The 26046-nt window shown below is 33.7% G+C and overlaps 1 protein-coding gene across 5 annotated transcripts in view; it reads right to left on the bottom strand.

Moving 5' to 3' along the window:
- Positions 1–26046, bottom strand: part of MTMR2 (myotubularin related protein 2) — a 120553-nt gene that overhangs the window by 63587 nt on the left and 30920 nt on the right. For 4 of the 5 annotated variants that reach the window (XM_074304461.1, XM_074304464.1, XM_074304463.1 and 1 more), the window contains one exon: positions 10928–11033. The exons of the other annotated variant lie outside the window; for it this stretch is intronic. In XM_074304461.1, coding sequence (XP_074160562.1) covers positions 10928–11033 — 106 coding nt within the window. The remainder of the gene's footprint in view (positions 1–10927; positions 11034–26046) is intronic. 5 annotated transcript variants of the gene reach the window in all.

The following is a 26046-nucleotide window of genomic DNA, read 5'->3' as shown; positions in this document are numbered from 1 at the left end:
AGGTATCCATAAGAGAAACAAATATGTTATCCCATTTAGGGCAACTCAGAATTGTTTCTACACAAATCTCAAAAAATTTCAAAGTAATATACATTAAGATTTAAAAAAAAAAAAGTCTTTATAGTTCACCTAGCACATAAATGTCTCCATTTCATTTATCCATTGCCTTTCACAAATTCTATAGTTCATCAAAATCTTGGTATATTCTCTAATCCAGTGAATCAGATCATTTGTAAGATTATTAGCTCATTAACAAACTGAGAAGAGAAACATGTAATGATACATTTAGTGCCCTTCCTTTCAAACTATTTTGCATTTAACCACTTATACTCTTAATATTTATTCTGAACGTACTTATTTCTCACTTTAAAAAGTATTTGTGAATAGAAATTGGTTCATTTGCGGTCTTTGTATCCCCAGTGCCTAGCAAAGTGACTGGCATATAATAGGCATCTAATAAATACTTGAATGATTTCTGACATTTCTTCCCAATATGAAATACTACCATTTTTATGGCTATTACTTGTAAGACCTTGAGCAAATTAATATCCTTGGGCATCAATTTATCTATAATTACTCTTAAATATAGTCCTCTCATCTTAGATTGTTTTAGTTATCTATTACTATATATATATATATATATAAAAAACACACCATGACCTTATACCACTACAGTGCTTTATAATTTTAAAATTCTTTCTTAAAGATAGTCTCATTTAATTTTCATAAGTGCTCCATAAAACTCACATAATGTCTCACACATACAGAATAGGATGTATTAGAATCCACACATGACTGGGACCCAGACAAGCATCCTTCACGTCGTTCTCTTGATGAATATTTTGTATAATGCCAAATAAAAACTTTATCAATTTCAAGATAAACAACATATTTTACAATTTCCATATGATATTTCACTTTATCAGTGACTGTCATTCAATTTCCCTCTGATGATTTGGTTCTGATAAATCCTTCATCCCAACATATTTCTAAATAGATTTATAACTGAATTGTTCACACAACATAAATGACTTTTCACATTTATTTAAACAAGTGTTATGCCACAGTCTCCTTGAGCTGTTCTACTTCAGTTTCCCTCCACTAGTTTCCCTTATTGTCCTGACTGTTTCCCTGAATTGTTTTCTCTCAGTTTCCTTAACTGTTCTGCCTCAGTCCCTTAAGTTGTAAAACCCCCTAGTTCATTAAGACTGAGGACCATTTGCTCTAAGGTTATAAATTGTCAATGGGAGATGAGGAGCAGATCAGACTTCCTGGCTCCTAGCTCCTTCTGCCCTCAAGAATTTGACACTGCCCCTCCAAAATATTCCAAAAGATAAAACTATCTCGGATACTTCACTGACATCTTTACTTCTGTTATTCAAACATCCTGACTCTGGCTTTTAGTAAGAATTTATAGCCTTCCCCCATCCTGACAAAACCAAATGGTTCTAACTTTTCCCACTCTTCTTCTTTTCTTTGTCTGAAAAGCTATAAAAGGGTTTTTCATTCCCCCATTCATCACTGGATACTTTGAGACAAAGTCCTGTCCAGTCAATTAAACTCTCCAATTAATAAAATATTAAAAAACTCTCTAATCTCTATCTTGCCTCAGTTTCTCCAGTACTACACAAGGAGTATTAATTGAAAAGCACTTCAGAGGGGCAGCGAGGTAGCACAGTAGATACAGCACCTGCCATGAAGTCAGGAGAACCGGAGTTCAATTCTGACCTCAGACACTTAATACTTCCTAGTTGTGTGACCCTGGGCAATTCATTTAACCCCAACTGCCTCAGCAATAAATAAATAACTAGATAAATAAATAATGAATTAATAAATAAAAGAAAAAAGAAAAAGGAAAGCACTACAACAGAGAATAAACATTCAGTGTTGTGGAAAACCATAAGTTTATTTGTATTTTGAAATTAACAATATGCTAACCATATTTAATTTGAACAATTTTATAATCACACTTGATACTATTTTTCTTCCATAGTATAATTAAAACAAAATAGAAACTGAAATGTTAGAAAGATTTTAAGCAATAAATGGAAATATTGTGATTTTATCATTTCATAGCCAGAAAGACAATTATGGTCTTTTATTTTCTTTCAAACATGAATAATGATGAAGTTTCTAATGAGTTTTACATATTGATTCTTCAGAACATGCTTCTGCCATTTTCATTAACATACATTCAAAGAAATGATCCAGTTTAATCTGATCTTTGCTTTCTAGAAAAAATATGCAAAGTATAACATCTTTTGAAAAGCACCCTGCCTGGCTGAATTCTATTAAGTATTTTAAAATAGGCACAGATGGTTAAGAACAAAAACCAAAGTATTTCACTATTTATCAAATATCTCATTTGTGAGATCAAGCAGACCATCTATCCTGAAGGAGGAAAGGAAAGAAAAGATACTGCTACTTCCATTTTCAATTCTGAATTCTACTCACAGAATTTACACAGTATCAAAAAATATTGCTTGGTTAACTGATTTTAATTTATCACTTTATCAAACATCAGCATTTTGGAAGGACACTGCAATTAAGATCAAGGATCAGGTTAAAAAAAAAAAAAAGGAAACGATCTTTTTACAAAGCTTTCAAAAGCCCGATTTTATAGAGATTTGTCCAAAAAAAGGGGGAAAAAATAAGTTTATGAAATTCATATAAGGTTCCAATTTCTTTGGTAACTTTAAAGAATAAGTTGCAAAAGAGAACTGTAATTTGAGCAACAGAATTACATAGATATGGACACAAAATTGTAACAGATCACTACAACAGAAATGTAGGAAAAGTCTAATGTACAAATTTATAAAACTGATAAGCACTTTGCCTTGAACAGTAATACTCTATTTTTTAGGGCTCACAACATGACAATGAGAAAAAATATGATTCGATTTACTACAATTTGAGATATCTGACTTTTCAGAAACACATCTACTATTATCTCTCTGTATAAGACTTCTTTTTATAGTAAGCTAAGCTAACTAAAAAAAGAAAAACTCAATGTGAGTAACATTCCATTTTAATTAATACCTCAATAATATTTTCACATATAGTTTGACAAAAGACTGCCCTTGCTCCAGCTAACAACCCATACTAACAGTACTTTGTCACTGTATATCCAATAAACCCTATGAATAAAAAATTAATGTTTAAAAGTCAATCTACTTAAATGCATTAATCTTTTGATAAGACATCATGTGCATAATCAGAAAATCTGTTAAGATAGTCTTAATGTGACATGCTTTTAAAAGGTTGTATCACTGAAGTTTTTCAAGAAAGTATAGATCTTTTTTAAAATGCCTTGTGTTATAAAAGAGGTTCTGCCTATTAAAGCTCAGTTTAATGCAGCTTGTAAAAATATTATTTACAAAATATATTATCATCTTAGACTAAATCTATTCATTTAAAATTCTTTGGAATAGATTGTGTTAGGTGCTATAGAGAAAACAATGTTGAATAAGCATCTACCTACACATAAGCACAGAAAAATCCTTCTGAACAATGTAGCACTAAACTTCCTTATTAACAAAATCTGGATGAAACATAGAAACTTTGATGTATTTGCTTGCTAAACTCACATTTTCCCTAAAATGTTCCATCAAATAGTTCCCATTATCATTTCCTTGTTCCAATCTTCAGTCTTTCATTATCTACTCATTCCTATCCTGCTACATAAAAGCACAACCAAGTATCCCTTATTCTAACAGCCCTATCAAATAATATTCATCTTTTTCTTTCCTTCTTCAGAAAAAATCTTTGAAAAAAAACCATTTATTCTTAGTGCTTTTCCTTATTCTTCTATACACTCTGTAATCTGGCTTCTAGCTTGCATCACTCAAATGAAAGCAATCGCTCCAAAGTTAGCAATGATCCCTTAATTGTCAAATTTAATGAACTTTTCTATATTTTCATTCTTCTTGATTCCGTCTGGAGTATTTAATTTCTTCCTGGACACCCTCCTCTTTTGAATTTAACTAGTTAACTGCCAACTTTTCAGTTTTCTTTGCAACTGATCTTCCATGTCACTGATTGTGAGTCAACCTTGTGGCACCAGTCCCTGCATTAACTCATGGGGTAAACTTCAGAAGCTTCCACAGGTTCAATTATTGTTTATATGTAGAAAAATAATTACATCTTAATATCCAGTGTAAGTATATAAGTTGCAATCCTATATAACCAACTGCCTATTGTATACTTCAAACTGGAAATGACATAAGCTGGACATAAAGTAAAAGGAGCCAATCAGGAGGCTATAGTGAACCAGTCTTGTCCACGCCCAGACACCTATGCTGATTTTACTGGCTGACTTTACTAAGCTGAGCACCCCAAACTATTTTTTTTTTTTTTTTTTTTTTTTAGGCTAGGGTTAAGTGACTTGCCCAGGGTCACACAGCTAGGAAGTGTTAAGTGTCTGAGACCAGATTTGAACTCAGGTCCTCCTGAATTCAAGGCTGGTGCTCTATCCACTGCGCCACCTAGCTGCCCCTGTGCACCCCAAACTAAACCATCCCTGCAGTCAACCATTCCTGCTTCTGTGTCCAACCTGTTCCTGGGAAAGACTGTCCCTTCTTTATCCTAATTCCTCCCTAAATCTTCCCACTGGGGTTTTTCAAGTATAAACTGTCTCCATCTCTCCTACACCATAGATTCCATTTTTCCATTTTACTTTGTACTGTGTTGCTTCAGCACTAGTGTCTGATTTTCCTTCTAATATAATTCTTTTGCTTTCAACTCAGCTTGTACTTCCTGCATTTTGAGGGGTGGGTTTTGTCCAGTTGACATTTTCATTTTGATTCCTTATTCTCACTCATTCAACATATCTAACCAGTTGCCAAATTTTATCATTTCTATCTCCACAATATCTCAATACAGTCTCTTTTTTCCCAGTCATACCACCAACATAGTGTAGGCTCTCACCATTTCTTGCCAGGATAATTGCAATATCCTCTTATTTAATTTCCCTGACTCAAGTCTCTAATGACATCTATTCCCCCTTACTTCTCCAGCTTTCTTACACATGATTCCCTTCCATTACTTTGCAGTTCAACCATATTGGCCTACTTGCCATTCCTCATACATGAAGTTCCATCTCACATCTCCATGCTCCCATTCCTGTCAACTGCCATCTCTAGAATACTCTCCCTCCACCCCTCTGCCACTTGAATTATTACTTCAAGAATTTAGAAAACAGAAAATTCAAGAGAGGACATAAACAAGCAAGCAATTTTGCTAGCTTGTTAAAGCTGCATTGCATATTAAATTTAATAAGCAATTTTAAAAACTGTATTTAACCAAAGTTTAGCTTCATACACAATCCTTTTTCTATTATTCTTTGTATATTAAAAAGTTCATGTTTGTTAAGCTTATTGTTAAATTAGAAAAAAACATTAGCTGCAGTGCCACTTCTGGAAGTCTTTTCTGATTTCCTAGCTCCTACTTTTCCATCTAAAGTGAGATACTTTACTTGTAAGTATACATATTTTCTTCTCCCAATAGAAATATAAGATCCTTGAAGTGTTAGACTACGAATTTTGTCTCTGTATCCTTAGGAATACAAAATACATAGGGTCTGGAACATACTTAGTGCTTAATAAATTACTGACTTTGACTAATTTATTGATTATTGTATAATAAGCTGGACATATTAGAACCATCCTATTAAGTACTTTTAAAGCTAAAAAGAAATCAGCAAGTACACAAGACACAATAGTAAATGTTTAAAGTAATCTATTATTTAATAAATCCATAATCTATTATTTAATAAATCCAAAGACTTCAGGTTCTGGGATAAGAATTCACTATTTGACAAACACTGTGGGGAAAATCAAAAAACAGTGATAGAAATTAGGGTTAGGCAACATAAGGTCAAAATGGATGCATGATTTAGACTTAGAAAAGAATAATATCATAAGCAAATTAGGAGAGCAAGAATTAGCTTACTTATCAGATCTATGGAGAAGGGAAGAGTTTATGAACAAACAAGATATAGAAAGCACTATGAAATGAAAAATGATCGTTTTGATTACATTAAGTTTTAAAAGTTTTACACAAAACTAATTTTACAAGTATTTCTAATAAAGACCTCATTTTTCAAATATATAATGAACTGAGTTAAATTAATAAGAATATAAGTAGTTCCCACATTAATAAAAGGTCAAAGGATATGAACAGGCAGTTTTCAAATGAAGAAATTAAAGCTAACTGTAGTAACATGAAAAAAGTGCTCTAAATCACTTTTTATTAGAGGAGTGAAAATTAAAACAACTCTGAGGTTCACCTCACACCTCTCAGATTGGCAAGGAAAATTGGAACACTAATGCAGTGTTGTGGAGTTGTGAACTGATCTAAGCACTATGAAGAACAATTTGGAACTATGCCTAAAGGGCTATAAAACTACATATGCCCATGGTATAGCAATACCATTACTAGGTCAATATCTCAAAAAGGACATAAAAAAGGGAAAAGGTCCTACATGTACAAAAAATATTTATATTAGCTCTTATTGCAGTAGCAAAGAATTAGAAATGGAGGGAGTGCCTATCAACTGGGGAATGACTAAATGAATAAAGTTGGGGTGAAATACTATTGTGCTTCAAGAAATGATGAGCAGGCAGATTTCAGGAAAGTCTAGAAAGATTACAGGAACTTTTGATGAGTAAAGTGAGCAAAACCAAGAGAACAATTTACACAGTAACAACAACCTTGTACAGTGATTAACTATGATAGCCTTACCTCTTCTCAGCAATACAGTGATCCAAGATAATTCCAGTAAGATTCATGAAGGAAAATGCTTTTTACATCCAGAGAAAGAATTAATGGAGTCTGAATGCAAATCAAAACATTCTATTTTCACTTTCTTTGTTTTTTTTTTTTTTTGGGGGGGGGGGTTTCTTTCACAATATGACTGATTGTAAAAATTTATGTTTAACATAATTGCACATGAATAATCTACATCAAATTGAGAGGAAGTGTAGAAAGAGAAAAATTTGGAACTCAAAATCTTACCAAAAAAAAAAAAAATGAATGTTGAAAACTATCTCTACATGTAATTGGAAAAAAAAAATTTAAAAAGATTAAAAAGAAGTTTGACACAAGGGGGCAGCTAGGTAGCGAAGTAGATAGAGCACCAGCCCTGAAGTCAGGAGGACCTGAGTTCAAATCTGTCCTCAGACACTTAACACTTCCTACTTGTGTGACCCTGGGCAAGTCACTTAATTCCAACTGACTCAGCAAAAAAGGGAAAAAAAAGTTTGACACAGAGACAATAGAGAGTCCCTAAAGCTTCTTTATAAGGAAAGTAACATGAACATGATCAGATTTGAATTTGAGTAGTATCCTTTTGGCAACTATGTGGAGGATGGATTTAAGAGGGAAGACTATATATGGAGAGAAAAATCAGAAAAATTTTATAGTAATTCAGACAAGGAGGGTGAGGGTCAGAAGTAGGATGGTGGCATGTGAGTGGAGAGGAGATGAGTGTAAAAGATACTGAGGGGGAAAAATTGAAAAGATTTAACAAATAAGTGGATATGGGGGTGATTGTAGAGAAAGAAGAGTTAAGGATAATTCCTAGGTTGTAAATCTGAATGATTAAAACCCAGAAGTTATCCTAGACAGAAAGAGAGAATAGAAAGAGGGGTGGGTTTGGAGGAAAAGATAATGAGTCATGTTTTAGCCATATAAGGTAAAAGATTTTTTCAACACATCCAGTTCAAAATGTTCAATAGATAGGTAGTTGACAAGACCAGAAGAGATAATGAAGTTTGATATAGAAATATAAGAATCATCAGCATAGAGAGGAAATTCGATCCACAAGAGCGGATGTGGTAAAGAGAGAGTATAGAAAACAAACAAGAGCCTAGAGCAGAGCATTGGCAGTATATGAAATCCAATAAGGAAAGGAAACGAAGAATATGTAGGGATAGAGGGTAGAAATTCATAATAAGAAAATTCTTTTTTGCAGGTGAGATAAAAACAGAATGTTCTATAATTAGCATAATTAGAAAAATAAATAGAAGGTCAAGGATTTTAAACATCTTGAAAAGTAAAGTAGTTTTAAAAGCTAAAGTAAAGCTTTCACAAGTCATTACTTTGCCAATGGTCATTACTTCTTGTTTCTTTTTCTGCAATTCCATAGGGCAGAAATCTGATATAAATAGTAACTTTACCCTAGTTGAAAATTAAACTAAATAAACTGTAATCCTATTTCATTTGTGGGCCTGGAATTAAAGTCTTGTTTTTAAAATTAAACATACCATAATATTACATTAATATGAATTACAAAAACATATTTCAAATACAAATATTAATATACATAAATGAAAATACCAATTTAAATGAATGCAATTCCATTTTATATTTTTATTGATGATACTGAGAACTTATCAATTTTTTTTTTGTTTTTTTTCTTCTGAGGCAATTGACGTTAAGTGACTTATCCAGGGTCACACAGCTAGGAAGTATTAAGTGTCTGAGGACAAATTTGAACTCAAGTCCTCCTGACTTCAGGGCTGGTGCTCCATCCACTGTGCCACCTAGCTGCCCCACTTATCAATTTAAGTATCAATGAATGCCTTAATTTGATGCCTCAAACTGTAAAATATTAATTCAATCTGAATCCATACTATAAAATGAGAAATAAAGCATATCATTATCTCTTTTGAACTTTCCAATGATCTTATCATAATAGATACTCACCCCACATTATAGCTTGGGAAACTGAGATTTAGAAAGTCTAAATGAAATTACTAAACCTATGCTTACAAAGCCAGGACAGAAGTTGTATTTGAACACAGGCTTTATTGGTTTCAAGCCCTATACCTGAGGCACTGTATCCATGCTATCTTTTACCCGGGGGAATTCAGGTTCATTTTCATTTAATCAGAGGTACTAATGAGTTTAAAACAAATTATCTTACTTTTAAAAATCAGTAATTCATTGAAACTATAGAAAGGTAAATTTCATTAGTCCATGCCATTTTAAGTGTTAAAGGGTTTTATATACTGGATTACATGCCATCTAGGAGAGGGGGAGGGAGGAAAGAAAGGAAAACTGGAAGTTTTTCAAGGGTTAATGTTGAAAAATTATCCTTGCATATGTTTTGAAAATAAAAAACGTCAATTAAAAAAAAAAAGATAAATTTCAGGTTGCTGTCAAAAGAAACTTCCCAACAAGTAGAGCAATCCAAAAATAGAAAGAAGTAGCTAGCTTAGGAAGCAATGAATTATAAATATTAATATATATATAAATATTAGCTAAGTTTGGAAGAGTACTTGAATTATTAAAGAAAAATTTCTTTGTCAGACACTTAACAGTGTCTGATTCTGTAAATCTGCAATTTTAAATTTCTCTTCCTCAGTAAAATAAGAAAAAAAGAACATAATACATGAGGGATTAAGGCAAAATGGTTAAATCTGAGGATCAGCAAACAGATGCTAGTTAAAGCCACAGAAGCTGATGAGACACAAGTGACATAGTTTTGAGAGACAAGAGGGTCCAGGACAGAATCCTAAGGGACACTTATGGTAAGCATGATCTCAATGAAGATTCCACAAAAAAGAAAGAGGAGTGACTATATAAGGAGAAGGAAAATTAGAAGAAAGTAGCATACAAAAAAACAAAAAGAATATACCAAGAAGGAGAGAGGGATCAACAATGTCAAAGGCTGGAGAGAGGTTAAGGAGAATGAAGATTGAAAAAGTCATTCAACTTGGCAACTAAAAGATCATCTGTAATTCTGGAGAGCAGTTTCATGGAATGATAAGGTCTGAAGAAAGATTATAAGGGGTTTGGTCAAGAAAAGAATAAGAGAAAAAGTGGTTATATAACCTTTTTGAGGAGGTTTTAGTCAGGAGAAATAGAAGATGGAAGGCTCAAATGAGATTTTATCAAGGATGGGGTGACCTGGGTATGGTAGGCAATACAAAATTAGTAGACAGGGAGAGATGGAAAATTAGTGAAATAGTAGAGATGCCAGAGGGGACAATCTGTTGGAGGAGACAAGATAAGAGTGGGATCGCTGGAACAAATAGAAGAGTTAATCTTGGTAAGGATTAAGGCTATCTCATCATCATTTCTCTCTCTCTCTCAAATTCTAGTTTGCTTTATATTATTTTTATATTTTATCATAAGAGTAGTAAACTTTCTATATGATAAGTTAATTCATCTGAAGTGACTGTTATGTGTAATATACTACAAGTATTGAAGTCTATTTTGTAATTTAGAGATTTAAAGAGAAATTTCCAGAAATTTTTATTTGGGAAGACTAAATTCGCACTTTTACCATCAACTTCAAGGTTTTTATCTTAGTCATCCCATATGGAAATATGAATATAGGCAAAAACAAAATAGGAGCTTACAATCTCCTCAGGGACATATTAGAGACAAAAATAAGCACAATATAAAATGATATTGAAAAAAAAGAGCACACTAGCAGCTGGAAAGCGCAGAGAAAAGGCTTCACAGAAAAGAAAGGAGTAATTTTCACAAATGTAAAGTGAATATTGTAAATTAATAACATTTTTATTTACATATTTTATATATTTTCTCACATGAACCTCATAGCATCCTCATGAGGTAAGTACTAAAGATATCATTATTTCCTTATTAAGAAGTTGAAACTCAGAGGTTCAGAAGCTTATAGAGGGTTATAGAGTTAACAAGGATCAAGCCCAAAGTTCAAATGACCCACTATCCTTCAGAGAGACAGCTTAGATCAATGGCATATGAATTGTATGTTTAATTCTTTTGTTAAATACTTTCCAATCCCATTTTAATCTGGTGTGGGCCATACTATAGTTTATAGGCCACACCCAGGCAGCAAGTTGGATCTTTCTGGTTCAATTTGCTCATGAGAGAATGTCTATCAATAATCAATTTAAACCAACTCATCTTCATTTTTAAAAATTAGAATACATACCCTCAAGTCAGGAGAAAAATTGTCTGCTGAAGTTGAAATAGAATCCGATGATATGACAGAAGCTGATTTTAAATGTACAGAATGGTCCGAATGAGAGGTAGAGGCACTACAAAACAGAAAATAAAATTTAAAAAATTTTTTGAAAGATGTATAAATTATAGATAACAATGTCTAATGCATGAAAATTTTAAAATATTCTTTCCAATTCCATTGTATAGTCCCACCTTGTCCATATATTTTCTTCTTTTAAAGATCATCTATCTGTGTTCTCCAAAATGGACACTTTTTTTTTTCCAGTTGTCAGGACACTATTCATATCTTCTACCACACATCATTTCCATTTCTTTCCACATGCTACTTTATAGACATCACATCATATATGCCTGCCATAGGATTCCTTTTTCTTTCTGCCAACTCCTCCTTTCAAGGCCAACTTCAAGAACTACCTCCTCAATGATGGCTAACCAAACTAATTCCAACCCACAATGATTTTTTTCCCCCCTATATCTAAGTTTCTAGAGCATAAAATACATATTTGTAAAAACTGAAAAGGAAAATAAAAATTTCAATATAATGTCTCCTTAAATAAGTATGAATAATCTGAAACAGACCATATACCACCTTCTAATCTTAGAATCCCTTGACTATACTCCTTCCACTATGTTCATTTATTCCAGAGATGATTCTTCTCTCCAAGGCCATTCCTACTACATACCTTTAAATTGATCTCCCATCTTGTCCTCCCAATCACCCCAATATTATCAATTCCTCCTTTCTCTCTAATCTTCAAGTCAATTCAGACAAATCAATAATCATTTATTAAATATCTGCTAAGTGCTGAGGATAAAAAGAAAGGATTAAAAATAAGTCTGCTCTCAGGAATCTTCACAATATAATGATAGAGACAAACGGCAAATTATTATTGTTAAAAAGATACCCACAGGATAAACTGGAGAAAATCTCGGAAAAAAAGGGAGTAAGATTTGGGTAGATTAGAAAAGGCTTCCAAGAAGATGAGATTTTAAAGATGGGAGAAACTCTGTCCTTCATCTCCACTTTCTAACTTCCTTGCCTTTCAGTCAGGAGATGGAGATGAGAAGAGACAGCATTCCAGGCATAGGGGCAGCAAGTAAAAATGTCCAGAGTCATAGTGGAAGTCAAATAAAATGGAGGACCTAAGAATGATTTTGTTATGCTTTGATGATTTTTTTTTAAAGGAAAGGATAGAAGGAAGAAATGAGGGGGACAAGAAGAAAAGGAAGAAATGGAAAGAGGAAGGAAAGAGAAAGAAAAGGAGAAAGGAACAGAGGGAGGGAAGGAGAAAGGGAAAGGAAGGAGGGAGGATATTCTAAATAAGAAAAATGGAGGAATGGGAAAGAAGTTATCTCACATAATCAGGGAGGGCATAAGGTGAAGTGTATATAATAAAGAAGTAGGGAGAACAGAAATCACTTGAGTCTCACTTTGAATTGATGTAGAGAGAAATAAATAGAACCTGGAGAATAATTTATATTAACCATAAGAAAAACAAGTAATTTTGAAAATTTTTAAAGTTTTTTGAAAGTTTTTAAAACTCTGATCAATACAGTGATCAACCATTATTCTAGAGGAGTGATGTTTGAAATGAGTGTCTCCTGAAATACAATGGACTAGATATACAAAGTGAAATGTGTTTCTGAACATAGCCAATGTGAGAAATTGTTTTGCTTGTTTGACTATACATATTTATTGCAATGTGTGGTGTTTCTCTCCTCAGCTTCTATTTGGACTATTTTAATTTTCAGGGAGTCTGTTACTTTGGTAAGATTTTGTAAGGTTTGCTAAACTGCTAATTTTCTAACTTGTTCATAACTCTCATTTCTAATTCTTTATTGCTCCCATTTATAGTATCACTAACTTATTTTTAATTCTTGCATCACTTCTAAGAATTTAATTGATCTTATGGGCAAACTGCATTTTATTTTACAACACACATAGGTGTTTTGAAGTTTATTCTCCTCTTCTAGGTTTATATCTTGGCCATTTCTAACGTCATAATGGTTCTTTATAGTCTTTGGTTTAATAAGTCTTCCAGAGATTTTGAGATGGGTAACCCAGAGCTACTAAACTAGCTAGGAATATTCATAACAGCCTGATATGGGAATAGTCTGCAACCTCTGTGAGAACCCTATATTTATATGACCTGTTCTGAGCTCTGGAAGACTGACTGACCGACCTACTTCTGGTTTCTGACATCCACATTCTTGGTCCCTCTGGGAGACTCTGATCTGCTTGCTTTGGCCAGAAGCTGCATCTCAGATTAGCTGTGAGGATCTCTGCCCTGCTGGTTTATATCTGAGCTCTGGACACTGAATATATATTCTCTACCTGTCTGGGACAACTAGAGCTCCTGATATAGGCTTGGGAATAAGTCTTTGATCAGCTCTAGGTGTCTCAACACTAACAGCCTCACTGAAAATATGGATACTAAATCTATGATCTGGGTTTATCCTAGTTCCAGAGTTCCTATACTAGTTACTTGTCTGAAGATAGAATTTGTGACATTAGAATAAAAAGATGATCCGCTGTGTTTTCTCTTTTGATTTCCTGATCACTGCTTACTAAAGTGTTCTTAGACTGATATGGGTGCAGCTTCTATGGGATATGTAGCAATAATCCTAAAGCCATTTGATCTTGAGAGGGATGTAGTTGGAAATGATATATTCACCTAGATTACCCTACCCCAGTTTAATCTATATGACCAGGATGCTATGACTACAAATATTGCCAGTTGTCAGGTAACAGCCTGTTGGTCAGCAATAACAGATTTTCTAAGACTACTGAATAATAATAATGAGGTACTTAAAATTGATGCAGGCACAGAACAAAATTGGGGGTCTGTCACTTGACCCAGTGACACTTCAGACCTAAAAATACATTTCTGGAAGGTTCCCCCCTTGAGCTCTGCCCAGAGAATTATTAGTATTGAACCAATACACAAAGTAAGAACCAGACCACCCCTCAACTCCACCTCTCAGTGATATGAAGCACCAAGTTTCTTTAACTTTTTCCTATAAATTTATCTTCTTGCCCTTGGTTCTTTGCTAACTTCTTCTCTTTTCCTTTCCTGAGACATTTGCATTGTTTTATAAATATCATTTCATTCTATCCTCATAACTGTTAGGTATTATTCCCATTTTACAATGGAAGAAACTGAGGCAAATAGGTTAAGTGACTTGTTCAGAAACACACAGCTAATAAATATCTGAAGGTAGATATAAATTCAGGTCTTCCTGATTCCATCCCCAGGTCTCCACTTTATTCACTATACCACCAGCTGCCTGAAGCAGATAAAGAGCTTAAGACATAGTGCCTGTTCTCAAGAAGCTTATAATCAAGTAGAAGATGCCAGTGAGGACACAGTTAGACATACTAAGAATAACGTCCTCAACTTCAAAATACTCTGAAACCAGAGGTCCCCTTCAAAGTTTCTACAACAGTTTCTATATGTTCATTCTCTAATTAATTCTATTGATTTAAGAAAAAAAATTTTAATCAACTATCCCTTCTCAGGTTATATTATTTTTTAAATTTGATTAATTGCTAGTATTGAAACATTGTTTGCTAACTATTTTTCATAGCTAATATATGATACTGCAACTTATATTATGGGTTAAAAGAGCTTTTGTGGTTTATTCTAAGAACCTAACCACCACTTAAACCATGGTATTTGAAACTTGGGGCATATAATATACTTTACCACTTAAACCATGGTAAAGTATATTATATGCCCCAAGTTTCAAATAAGTTCTTGGAGCACACAATCTTTTTTTTTGTTTTTGTTTTTGTTTTTTTTCCTGAGGCAATTGGGGTTAGGTGACTTGTCCAGGGTCACACAGCTGGGAAGTGTTAAGTATCTGAAGTCAAATTTGAACTCAGGTCCTCCTGACTTCAGGGCTAGTGCTCTATCTGCGCCACCCTGATGCCCCTTGAGTATACAATCTTTTAGAATCTAATCTGTAGTGGCATAAAGTAAAACTTTATCATTTAAAGCCCAATTTCTTATTTAATGCTTTGAAGTATGTCAGATGACATTTTTGTTCAGGGTTCTTCTTTCTTAATTAGTTCCTTCCTACTAAATAAAAAGCAATACAAAGAAAATATTAGGTCATATTCAAATAGAGCAAAAACCTATTGAAAGACATATTGGTATATTGGTTTGCTCTGCTTGTTTGTTTCGGGCTTAAATCTCTCACCAAGCTATAAATAAAGCATCCACTCACAAGCCCAATTTCAGTGCTGATGAGTATGGAAGCATCTCCACCCTGGATTAATTTGTTCAGATAGAAGGCTTGGGGGTCCAGGCACCTATCTGTTTAATGCAGAGGATCAAACTCTAAGCCATAAAACTCCTAAGTATGACTTCTTCCCCCCAACCAGATTTAATGTAATTAGGAAATTTTAACAAAGAAATAAAATATAACAAATATATGTTAATTTGTGATTTTCTAAATGAATATACAGCCACCAGAGATACATTTTTTTTTTTTTTTGAATTGACATCACTTGGTTTGGCTACAGATCAGAACTCCTGAGCTCAAGTCTCCCTACATTCCAGAGATTTACAAACTTGTTGTTGTCATGCCAAATTGAAACTCACATTGTTAAGCAAGGCAGTAGACAGATTAATTTGCTCATCTATTATTGGAACTATTACTACTTACTTGATGACAACACCAAAAATGGATGAAAAGCTTATATAAAATTTATAACAAGCAAAAAATTGATATTATTTAATAGGTCATCAATTTATTTTTGTTCCTATTTTTATATTTCTTTGAACAACCAATTCATAATTATTCTTTGGAAAAGTGGAAGGGCACCTCTAAAAATCAGAAACACAAACAATTTAATGTTGTCATTCATTTAACTCAAAAATCCTTAAAATATTAAAGTCCAATTTTAGTAAATATATGAAGCGAATGTAAGGAATTTTTTTTTTTAGAGGAGAGAAACAATTGGCTGCAACTTGTATAAATAGTATCTAAACTACTTGCCTGACTTAGACTCCTATCGCCAACTCAGCTTGACTCCAGTATTCCAAGGGAAGAAATGCCATTTTTCAAAGGTAGCTTCTTTTAAATAATGTCCTTAGCTGAAAATGTAGTGTTTCCCCAAGAGCAATAAATAATGTGTCCCACATTCCTACCCTGAATAAGCTTTTCTAGGAATGCAAATTTTGCTCTCAATACTTACACAATAGACAGCAGTGTCATAAACACTGTTTGTGCTCTATTAGTCATTTTGCTGCAAATTTTATTAAAAACAATGAAAGGCCTACAGTGTGTATACAGCATCTGTGACACAAAAAGATTTGTTTTAATACTTTCAAGTTTCCATAAATAGAAAACATCCAACATTCAAATAGAAACTAAAATAAGCATTTTTTAAAAAAAACACACTATCCATATCACCATGTATTTGTCAATGAACAAATCTGAAAAAATAAAGACAAGACACAAAATGACTCTAGTGTTGGCTTCACAGATGATATCATCACATTTAGTATTTTTCAAGGAAACAAAGAGAACCTTAGCTCTGTAAAAGCCTTCTAACTGGTGCACACTGGCACTTAAGCTTTAAAGATAACTGAAAAATTCCATTAGTCTAAGAGATGTATTGCCCAGGACAGCGGTTAGTTTATATTATTTTGCTTCCAGGGCAGTCATCAAGACCAATTCATGGCTAAGAATAAAATCTGGTTAAGTTATAAGTCACCTAATGGAAATAAATTTAATTTAATTTAAGAGAAAGTTACAGTGAAGTCAGCAGTGTACTGAATCTGAAGAGCTGCTTTTCTGGTCCTGGATTCATCACTTACTACCTGTGTGAATTTGGACAAGTCAGTAAGAGAATGGATTTCTTCTGCGAACAAAGAATATTATGACCACTTGTCAGGTATGTTATAAAGGGTAATCGTGTTCAGATATGGAGTTGTTTAAATTGCCTCTGGGGCTCAAAGCTTTCAGTTTCCTCATTGTAAAAGTGGACTAACAATTATCTTCCTGAGTCGCCACCTGAGAGTTGTTGTGAGAATAAAGGATTTATGGAAAAGCACTTTGGAAAATAGTACTCCTGGTATTAAAAACTGTAATAGCAGCTACAGAATAGCTAGAAAAGCAGAACCCAACATCTCTTAAAGATCATTTGATGCAATCCCTTCACCTTAAAGATGAGAAAACGGAGACCTAGAAAGAGGAAATGAAAGCAATATTACGCTATCCTGAAACAATTGTTTTTTTTTTTTGTTTGTTTTTTTTTTTTTTAAATTCAAGGGACTATATACATGAGAAAATTTCTTGTTGGTTTTAAAACAATACCCTCCAAAAACAAATTAATAACTAAAATTTATGGAAGAAAAATATTAAAATAAAGAAAAGGGGAAGGTAATTAATCAATATTTTTGATTACCATTTACAAGACTCCATGTTTTCCCTGGCAAAAGAAATTCATTGGGGTGTGATGAGGGAGAAATGGGAGGGGGGGAAGAAGAGTTTAACAATGCAGCTAAAATACTATAAAGATCAAAGAAGGGGCTAAAATACCCACAGCAAAATGCTTGTGTCAAATTATTTTTTAATAAACTAACATGCCAGTGTTTGGGTATTTTACTTAACAGTCATAATCTGACAAAAGATATGTAAATGTCCTCCATATATAAATATGATGTTATTGCTTATTAGACCAAAAGAATGTTGAATTTATCCTAATAACATCTACAGCTCTCTTATCTGGAGTTGGAAAGGGTCAGGAAAATACCTGCTTTCTATAAAATAGAACTGCCCTATATGGTCAAGAAAGGTGACCTCTTAATGTCCCTTCCTAGTCCTAAGATTTTATGAATTGATGTTTGGTTCTTAAGTAACAAATTAAGCCAATCAGCCAAAGTCTTGAACTAGAATTAAAAATAAAACATTCAATAGCAACTCTAATAGTGTGCAATAAATATTAGATTGGAGAAAATAAAGTAGATAATGGAAGGAATCTGAAAGTCAGACTGAGGAATTTATATCTGAAAAGAACTCAAGTCAGTGTGACTCTAAACAGGTAACTCAAACATGAAGGAAACAGATAAGCATTAGTTATAGAAGAGCAACTAAAAAGTAACATGGTAGGGGTGACATTATTAGACTTATCTATGCTTCAGAAAAATCACTTTGGTAGCTAAGTGGAGGATGTGAGTAGGGAAAAATCTGAATCAAGGAAACAACTCACAACTACAACAATCTAGACTTTTATTTCTTCGTGTCTACACTAAAGTGGTGACTGTATGATACAGAGAAAGAGATGTATATGAGAGATGTTGGTAACAACATGGTAAATTACAATGACAAGGGCTTCTCAGAGGCACAAAGAAGAGCTGATAGGTCTTGAGTAGGAACAATATTAGTTTCACTGAATTTAACAAAGGATGTGGGTGTGCAAATCTTGGCTTGAATTCTCCCAACTATGATGATCTTGGGCAAACCACTGTTAATCTCTTTGAACATGAAATTCCTCATTTATAAAAATAACTAATTACTTCAGTACTAATCACTATTCTATATGCACTTCATTAAGATGTGTTTCTGAAAAATTACAAACCTTTTTTTGATTGAGTTGATTTTCTACATTGGCTTAAATTACAATTTTCTTAAGTTTTCCCCTTCATTTCTTATTACTTGTGTTTGGTGGTGATTCTGATATATGTTTAAACCACATAGGAAAAATCTTATATTTAAAGAAACATTGAAATTATTATTTTTGTAAAGCCACAAAAACCATGCTACAAGCATTCTCTAGATTCATGTAAATCTTCATTTCTATGACAGAATAAAAGAATATAAAGTTAGAAACAAATGCAATAGTCCATTTTTTTCTGGAAGTAAGAATCATTCCTCTACTAAATTATCCTATCAAAATTCATTAATACTGAAGCATAGCTGCTTTCTGCCTGGAACTCTGGATGTGAAACTCCTTGAAGATCTCCATCTTAGATGACAAACCCTAGAAAATGGTTTGAGGTACACAGAACCTAAATGATTGGTCCAAGATCATAGAATTAGTAAAAACAAAAATCAGCATTTGAATCCAGATCTTCAATCCACTATTAAAGTCAGAATTTTAATTCCACTAAAAAAGCAAAATATAAAAATGCAACTTTCCTTCTTAAATAGATCTAACATTAAAGTCTAGGAATATAGAGAAGGGGAATCTATCTCTAAATATAGGCAATTCCTATCATACAAGTTATGTTCTAAAAGTTAGTAAAACAAATTCTTCAGAATTATTCATATATTATCTTACAGAAGCAATCTTATATGACCATATACAACCCTTCTGAGATAGTCTTAAGTTTTCCTGGGATTTATTTGTTTACTTTTTTGTTTTTACTGCTAGCAACATGAGAATTCCAAGTACTGAGCCTAGGTTTGGGATTTTACTGTCAATCAATCAGTCAAGCAAATGAGTCCAGGGCTGAAATGGGCTTCTAGGATAAAGATATTTTGGGAGTATAAGGAAGAAATCCAGGAGAGCATAGCACAATGGGAAATGAAGAAAGAACTGGCCTTCTTAATGATTAAGAGGAGTTTTTCATCCTCTAATTATAATGCATATTTATCTTAATACACTGCAAAGTAGATCTTCATAATAGCCCTATGAGATACAGATAAAATTGAGGCTTAAAGAAACTGAAAGGCATCTCAAACTCAAACAAAATTTATCTTTCTCCCAAATACTTTCCTCATACACGTTTCTCTATTATTGTAAGCATCATGAGTTGCAAAGACTTGTAACTTCAGTGTCCTCCTCAATCTCCTTTTCACACACTCCATGTAATGCCAGGTATTGTAGTTTTTTAACTTCACAATTTCACATAAAACATCCCCTCCTCTTCACTCAATTAGCTACCACTTTGGCTCAAAGATCTCTTCAAGACTATAGAGTGTTGCAATAGCGTTAGGGGTCATTTTCCAGCTTCAGGTTTCTCCCCACTTACATCCTCTACCAATTGCCAAAATGATTTCCTGAAACATAGATTTTCATACTTGATAAGCTCCACTCCATGAACAAATATAAAATCCTGTTTGATATCTAATGTCTTTCACAACCGTGTCCCTTCTTATCTTCATAATCTTCTCACAATTTACTCCCTTTCACACACTGTAATCCAGTGACACAGACCTCACATACAACACTATTCAGTCTTATCTCAAATCTCAACTTCTGGATAAGGCCTTTCCCAGAGCTAATACCTCCCCAAATAACCTCTTATTTACACTGTATATATTTTTTTGGTTGCAAAACTGGTTACTTTATTTTTCTTGAGATGCTTTTTTTTTTTGGGGGGGGGGGAGCGGTTATGTTTTTTATTCAAACATGACAAATGTTTTGCATGACTTCACATGTGCCTTCTCAATGAGGGGATTGGGGAAGGAAAAAGAGAGAATCTAGAACTCAAAAATTTAAAAACAAGTGTTAAAAATGTTTTATATGTAACTGAAGAAAAATAAAATGGCAAATAATGAAAACAAAATTTAAAGAAAAAAAGATGTGAGCTCTTTGAGAAGAGAAACTGTGGTTTTGCCTTTCTTTCTATCCCAGTGGTTACTAGAGTGCTTGGCACATTGTAAGAGTTTCAATAAGCTCTTGATTAACTAATGAAACTCGTTTGAGTCATATTAACATCCCAAACTCAGGCTCAATACTCAGAATTCCCTTGTAAGCAGTAAAGCTTAGACTACCTCAAAAAGGCTGTGTGTTGTTGTGTGTGTGCTGACTTGTAGTGCATTATACTTATCTATACTAAAGAACAAATGTCTCCTAATGAAAAATGCACTGAAAATCCCCAGGCCAGTAATTCACGTCTTGCTATCTCAAAGGCATTAGAAACACACACATTGTGAGATGTACAATGGATAATTTTGATTATATTAAGCTAAAAAGATTTTATGCAAATAAAACCAATGTAGCCAAAATTAGAATAGCAAAGAAATTTAAGTTTCTCAGATAAAAGGTTTTTTCTCAAAGATAAAGAGATTTTTAACAAAGTTGTAAGTATATGAGTATAAGAAAATAAGTATGAAAACATAATATTATTGCCCAATTGTTATGTGAACAAAGGATATGGTCAGGTACTCTAAAAGAGTAATGGGAATACCACATCAATGGTGACCAAGCATCCATCAAAATATAAACTGTACTATTTCACACACAACACACACACACACACACACACACACACACATACACACACAGTTTAAATTTGCACACAAAATGGTGAATAAAAAACAAACATCAAAAATTGGCAGTCACATAAGTCTGAGAATTTTACTTTTGCACAAAGAAGAGCTATGTACTTTTCAGTGTCCTGGCTTTTTTGGAATATTCAGTTATTTTAATCTCAAAATGAACAGTATTAACTTCAAGAAAGACTTAAGCAGTCTTTTGCAGTTTTAAAAACAGAGAGAGTTTTTCTTTTTAAGAAATATAGTTGGCTATTTAACATGTATTGGACTCCCTGCCAGTTAGGGGAGGGAGTGGGAAGGAGGGGAAAATAAAATTAAAAAAAAAAAAAAAAAAGAAAAGAAAAGAAATATAGGTTGGGGCAACTAGGTGGTGCAGTGGATAGAGCACCAACTCTTAAGTCAGGAGGACCTCAAATCAAATCTGATCTCAGACACTTACCACTTCCAAGCTGTGTGACCCTAGGGAAGTCACTTAATTCCCAATTGCCTCAGCAAAAATAAATAAAATAAAAAAGAAATAGAAGTTATTCCATTTCTAGTCATATGAAAAGGTGCTTTAAATCATTACTGATCAGAGAAATGCAAATTAAGACAACTCTGAGATACCACTACACACCTCTCAGATTGGCTAAGATGACAGGAACAAATAATGATGAATGTTGGAGGGAATGTGGGAAAACTGGGACACTGATACATTGTTGGTGGAGTTGTGAAAGAATCCAATCATTCTGGAGAACAATCTGGAATTATGCCCAAAAAGTTATCAAACTGTACATTTCCTTTGATCCAGCAGTGCTACTACTGGGCTTTTATATCCCAAAGAGATCTTAAAGGAGGGAAAGGGACCCACATGTGCAAAAATGTTTGTGGCAGCCCTTTTCATAGTGGCTAGAAACTGGAAAATGAATGGATGCCCATCAATTGGAGAATGGTTGGGTAAATTATGGTATATGAATGTTATGGAATATTACTGTACTGTAAGAAATGACCAACAGGATGATTTCAGAGAGGCTGGGAAGGCTTACATGAACTGATGCTGACTGAAATGAGAAGACTCAGGAAATCATTGTATATAGCGACAAGATGATCACATAATGATCAATTCTGATGGACGTGGCTCTCTTCAACGAGATGATTGAGGCCAGTTCCAATGATCTTGTGATGAAGCCAGCCATCTACACCCAGAGAGCGGATCTGTGGGAACTGAGTGTGGTTCACAATATAGCATTTTCACTCTTTTTGTTATTGTGTGCTTGCATTTTACTTTCTCATTTTTTTCCAGTTTGATGTAATTTTTCTTGGTTAGCAAGATAATTGTATAAATATGTATGTATATATTAAATTTAATATATATTTCTACCATGTCTAACATATATTGGATTACTTGACATCTAGGGGAGGGGATGGGGAAAAGGGGAGAAAAATTGGAGCATAAAGTTTTGCAAGGGTTAAAGTTGAAGAATTGTCCATGCATATGTTTTGAAAAATAAAAAGCTTTAATAAAAAAATTTTTTAAAAGAAATATGCTATTTCAAGCATCTTTTCCCATAATTGTTCAGTTTTATCAACACAGATAATTGATAAATGTTACAACTGTTTTTCTTACCTACAGTACTTAAAAGTTTCAACAAAATCACTAGTTGCTTTTTCAAAAACACTATTATCTAGTTAGTTAGAGATATAATAAGTTCTGGCTTGTTTGTCTACATGACCAGCCTACGTTTGGAAAGGCTCATTGATATATTGGTTTCAGGATGGTGAATTTTTTGTTCAAGCAACTTCAGAAGATTTTGTACTAAATTATAGAATGGGATGTGATCTGCATCAAGGAAAGGAGAACATACACCGATGAATCACAGAGCCCTGAAGCATAAAAGGATAGCATTCATAAAAAAGTAACTGTTTTACAACATAGAAGTCTATGCATGTCTAAAGTACTGTGTTTAATTCTAGAAGCTATATTTGTGGACAGACATTGACAAATTGAGAAGATAACCAATAAAGAAAGAGGTTCAAAATCATGTCATATCAGCATGTTTAAAGAACCCTGGAAAATTTAATCTGTGACACAAAGATTTTTAAGAACATGAAAACTATCCACAAATACCTAAAGAGGTATCACACTGAAGACAGATTAGATTTATTCTGCTTGGTACCCTATAGTAAGTCAAATTACTAAAGGCTTTGAGTACCAAAGAATTTCATATTTGATCCGAGAGGCCATAGAGAATTTATTAAGTAGAGCAGTAACACAATTACTAACACAGAACTAAGACCAATGGGTATAAGTTGTAAGGAGATAATTTCTATTCAATATATGAGAGAGAAAAACTTATTAATATTTAAGCTTACTAAATACTAAATGGGCTAACTCAAAAGGCAACGAATTCTCTATTAATTCACAGATACGTTCAAGCTAATGTTAAATACTAACATATGGAGATGTCAAGAGGACTCAGACTTTGGATTAATTCTAATAATTTTAGGTAACGTTTGAGGACCAGAGATGTCCATGTTTTAAGTTGGGATTTTGTAATTGAGAGACAGCCTATGTTTGAAGAATGATATATCAACTATGAGGGCACATGTTTTATATGAAATTTATACTTTGTAATATTAGTTGAACATTATCATTCAGAGTAAAAGAAAACAAAATTAAGATTTATTTTCATTAACACTTTTGATAATTGTCAACTATGACAAATCCCTACTTAATCTAGTCCTTTTTCATTATTGTCAAAGGTATTTCAGATGTGTGTGTGTGTGTGTGGAATTTAAGCTTTTTAAAACTTCTGAGTCCATTAAAACAAAAACCTATCTCACCACTCTCAAGCCTTGTGGTTATTAGCATTTAAAAAACCACAAACTATATCTACTTTCCAAGGACCAGTGTACCTAAGTATAGTATCATCATCAAAAGCTAGGCTAGTAGATGAGGATAATTTGTCCACAGCAACCCAAAATTCAGTCAAAAAACTTTCATTAAGTGCTTTCCATGTGCCAGGCAATATACTGAGCTTTGGAGAAAAAAAAGAATTAGTAAAAGATTGTCCATGACCTCAAGTAGCTCAAAATCTTACAGGAAAACAAGCAAATCAGAATATACAAATGAACTACATACAAATGATGAAGAAATAATCAACAAAGAGAAGACACCATAATTAAGGAGAATAGAAGAAAGGCTTCCTGAAAAAGATGAATCTGTTAGGAAACCAGGGAAACCTGGCAGAGATGAAGAGAGAGTGAGGCATGTGGATGGCCAGAGAAACTTGAGGTCTAAAGAGTGTCTTATTCGTGGATCAGAAAGGAGGCCAATGTTAATTGGAACAAAGAATATGTGGTTGAAAGTAAGAGATAAGAAGACTGGCAAGGTGAGAGGGAGGTCAAATTACAAAAGGCTTTGAATACCAAAGAATTTTATATTTGATCCTGGAGGCCATAGGGAATTTATTAAGTAGAGCAGTTATACAGTTACACCCACATAGGAAAATCACTTTGGCAGCTGAATAAAGGATGAATTAGAGTTGATAGAGACCCACAGCTAGCAGACCGACCCATCAGGAGGCTATTGCAGTAGTACCAATGTGAAGTGATGAGGAACTGCACCGAAGTGGTAGCAGAGTGAGAGGAGAAAACAGGCATTGGCAGGGGATTGAATGGGGGAGGAGGAGCTGGCAGATAGTAAGGAGCCAGGGATGATACCTGAGTTGTGAGGATGACAGATTAGAAGAATGGTCTTTTTCTTAGGAGGAAGAGGGAAATTTTTGGAGCTGGGGGAAAAGTTTAGGGAGAAAGATAATGAGCAGTTTTAGACATATTAATTTAAGATATCTACAGGATGTCTAGTTCAAAATGTCCAATAGGCAGTTAGAGATAAGAGACTACAGTACAGGCCAGGTGAAATAAGCATGAAAATCATCTTGGTAACTAAATCCAAAGGAGCTGATAAAATCACTAAGTGAAATAATATAGCTTACAGCTTCTTAAAACTTTTTCCTCTCACAATCCATTTTTACCTAGAAAATTTTTACATGTCCCCAGGTATATGGTTATATAAAATAGGTATACTAATCAAACATTAACTGACAATCAACAATAATTTTTCAATCCCCACATTTAGTCATGAGATTCATATAGGGTCACAACCCACATTTTTAAGAAGCTCAAGTATAGAGAAGAAGAAAAAGGGACACAAGGGAGAACCCTGGAGGGAATCTATGACCCAGATGAGGATTCAGCAAAGGAGATTAAGAACAGTTAGTCAGATAAATAAGAGAAAAACCAATAGAAAGTGGTGTCACAAAAACATAGAACAGAGAATCAAGGAAAAGAGGGTGATCAACAGTGCCAAAGGCTGTGTAGAAAGGTAAAGAATGAATACAGAAAAGGCCTTTGGACTTGGAAATTTAGAGATCAGTTTTAGTGGGATCAGGTCAGAAGCAAGATTTTAGGGGATTAAGAAGTGAATGGAGAAAAAAAATGGAAGTTCCTCTCATAGACACCTTTTTTAAGGAGTTTAGCCACAAAGAGCAGGAAAAATACAGGGAAATAGAGGTGATAGAAGGATAAAGTGAGAGTTTTTTGAGGATAAGAGAAACATAGACAGAAGAAGAAACTGAAGATAAGTGATAGAAGAATGACAGGAGGGGGAAATTTATTAGAAGAGATGGGGAAACAAAGAGATCATTTGTACAGACAGAGGGGTTGGCCTTGATAAGGAGTAAGGCCACTTCTCTGTATGATACAGTGGTGAAGGTAGTAACAGAAGGCACATAAGTGATATGAGATGAGGAAGAGAGGAGACAAGGAACTTAAGGCAAATAGTCTCATTTAGGGAAGAGGGATAAAATA

The sequence above is a fragment of the Sminthopsis crassicaudata genome, chromosome 3 (genome assembly GCF_048593235.1).
Source record: "Sminthopsis crassicaudata isolate SCR6 chromosome 3, ASM4859323v1, whole genome shotgun sequence".
NCBI classification, from domain to species: Eukaryota; Metazoa; Chordata; class Mammalia; order Dasyuromorphia; family Dasyuridae; genus Sminthopsis; species Sminthopsis crassicaudata.
This window is presented reverse-complemented; position numbering and strand designations above follow the sequence as displayed.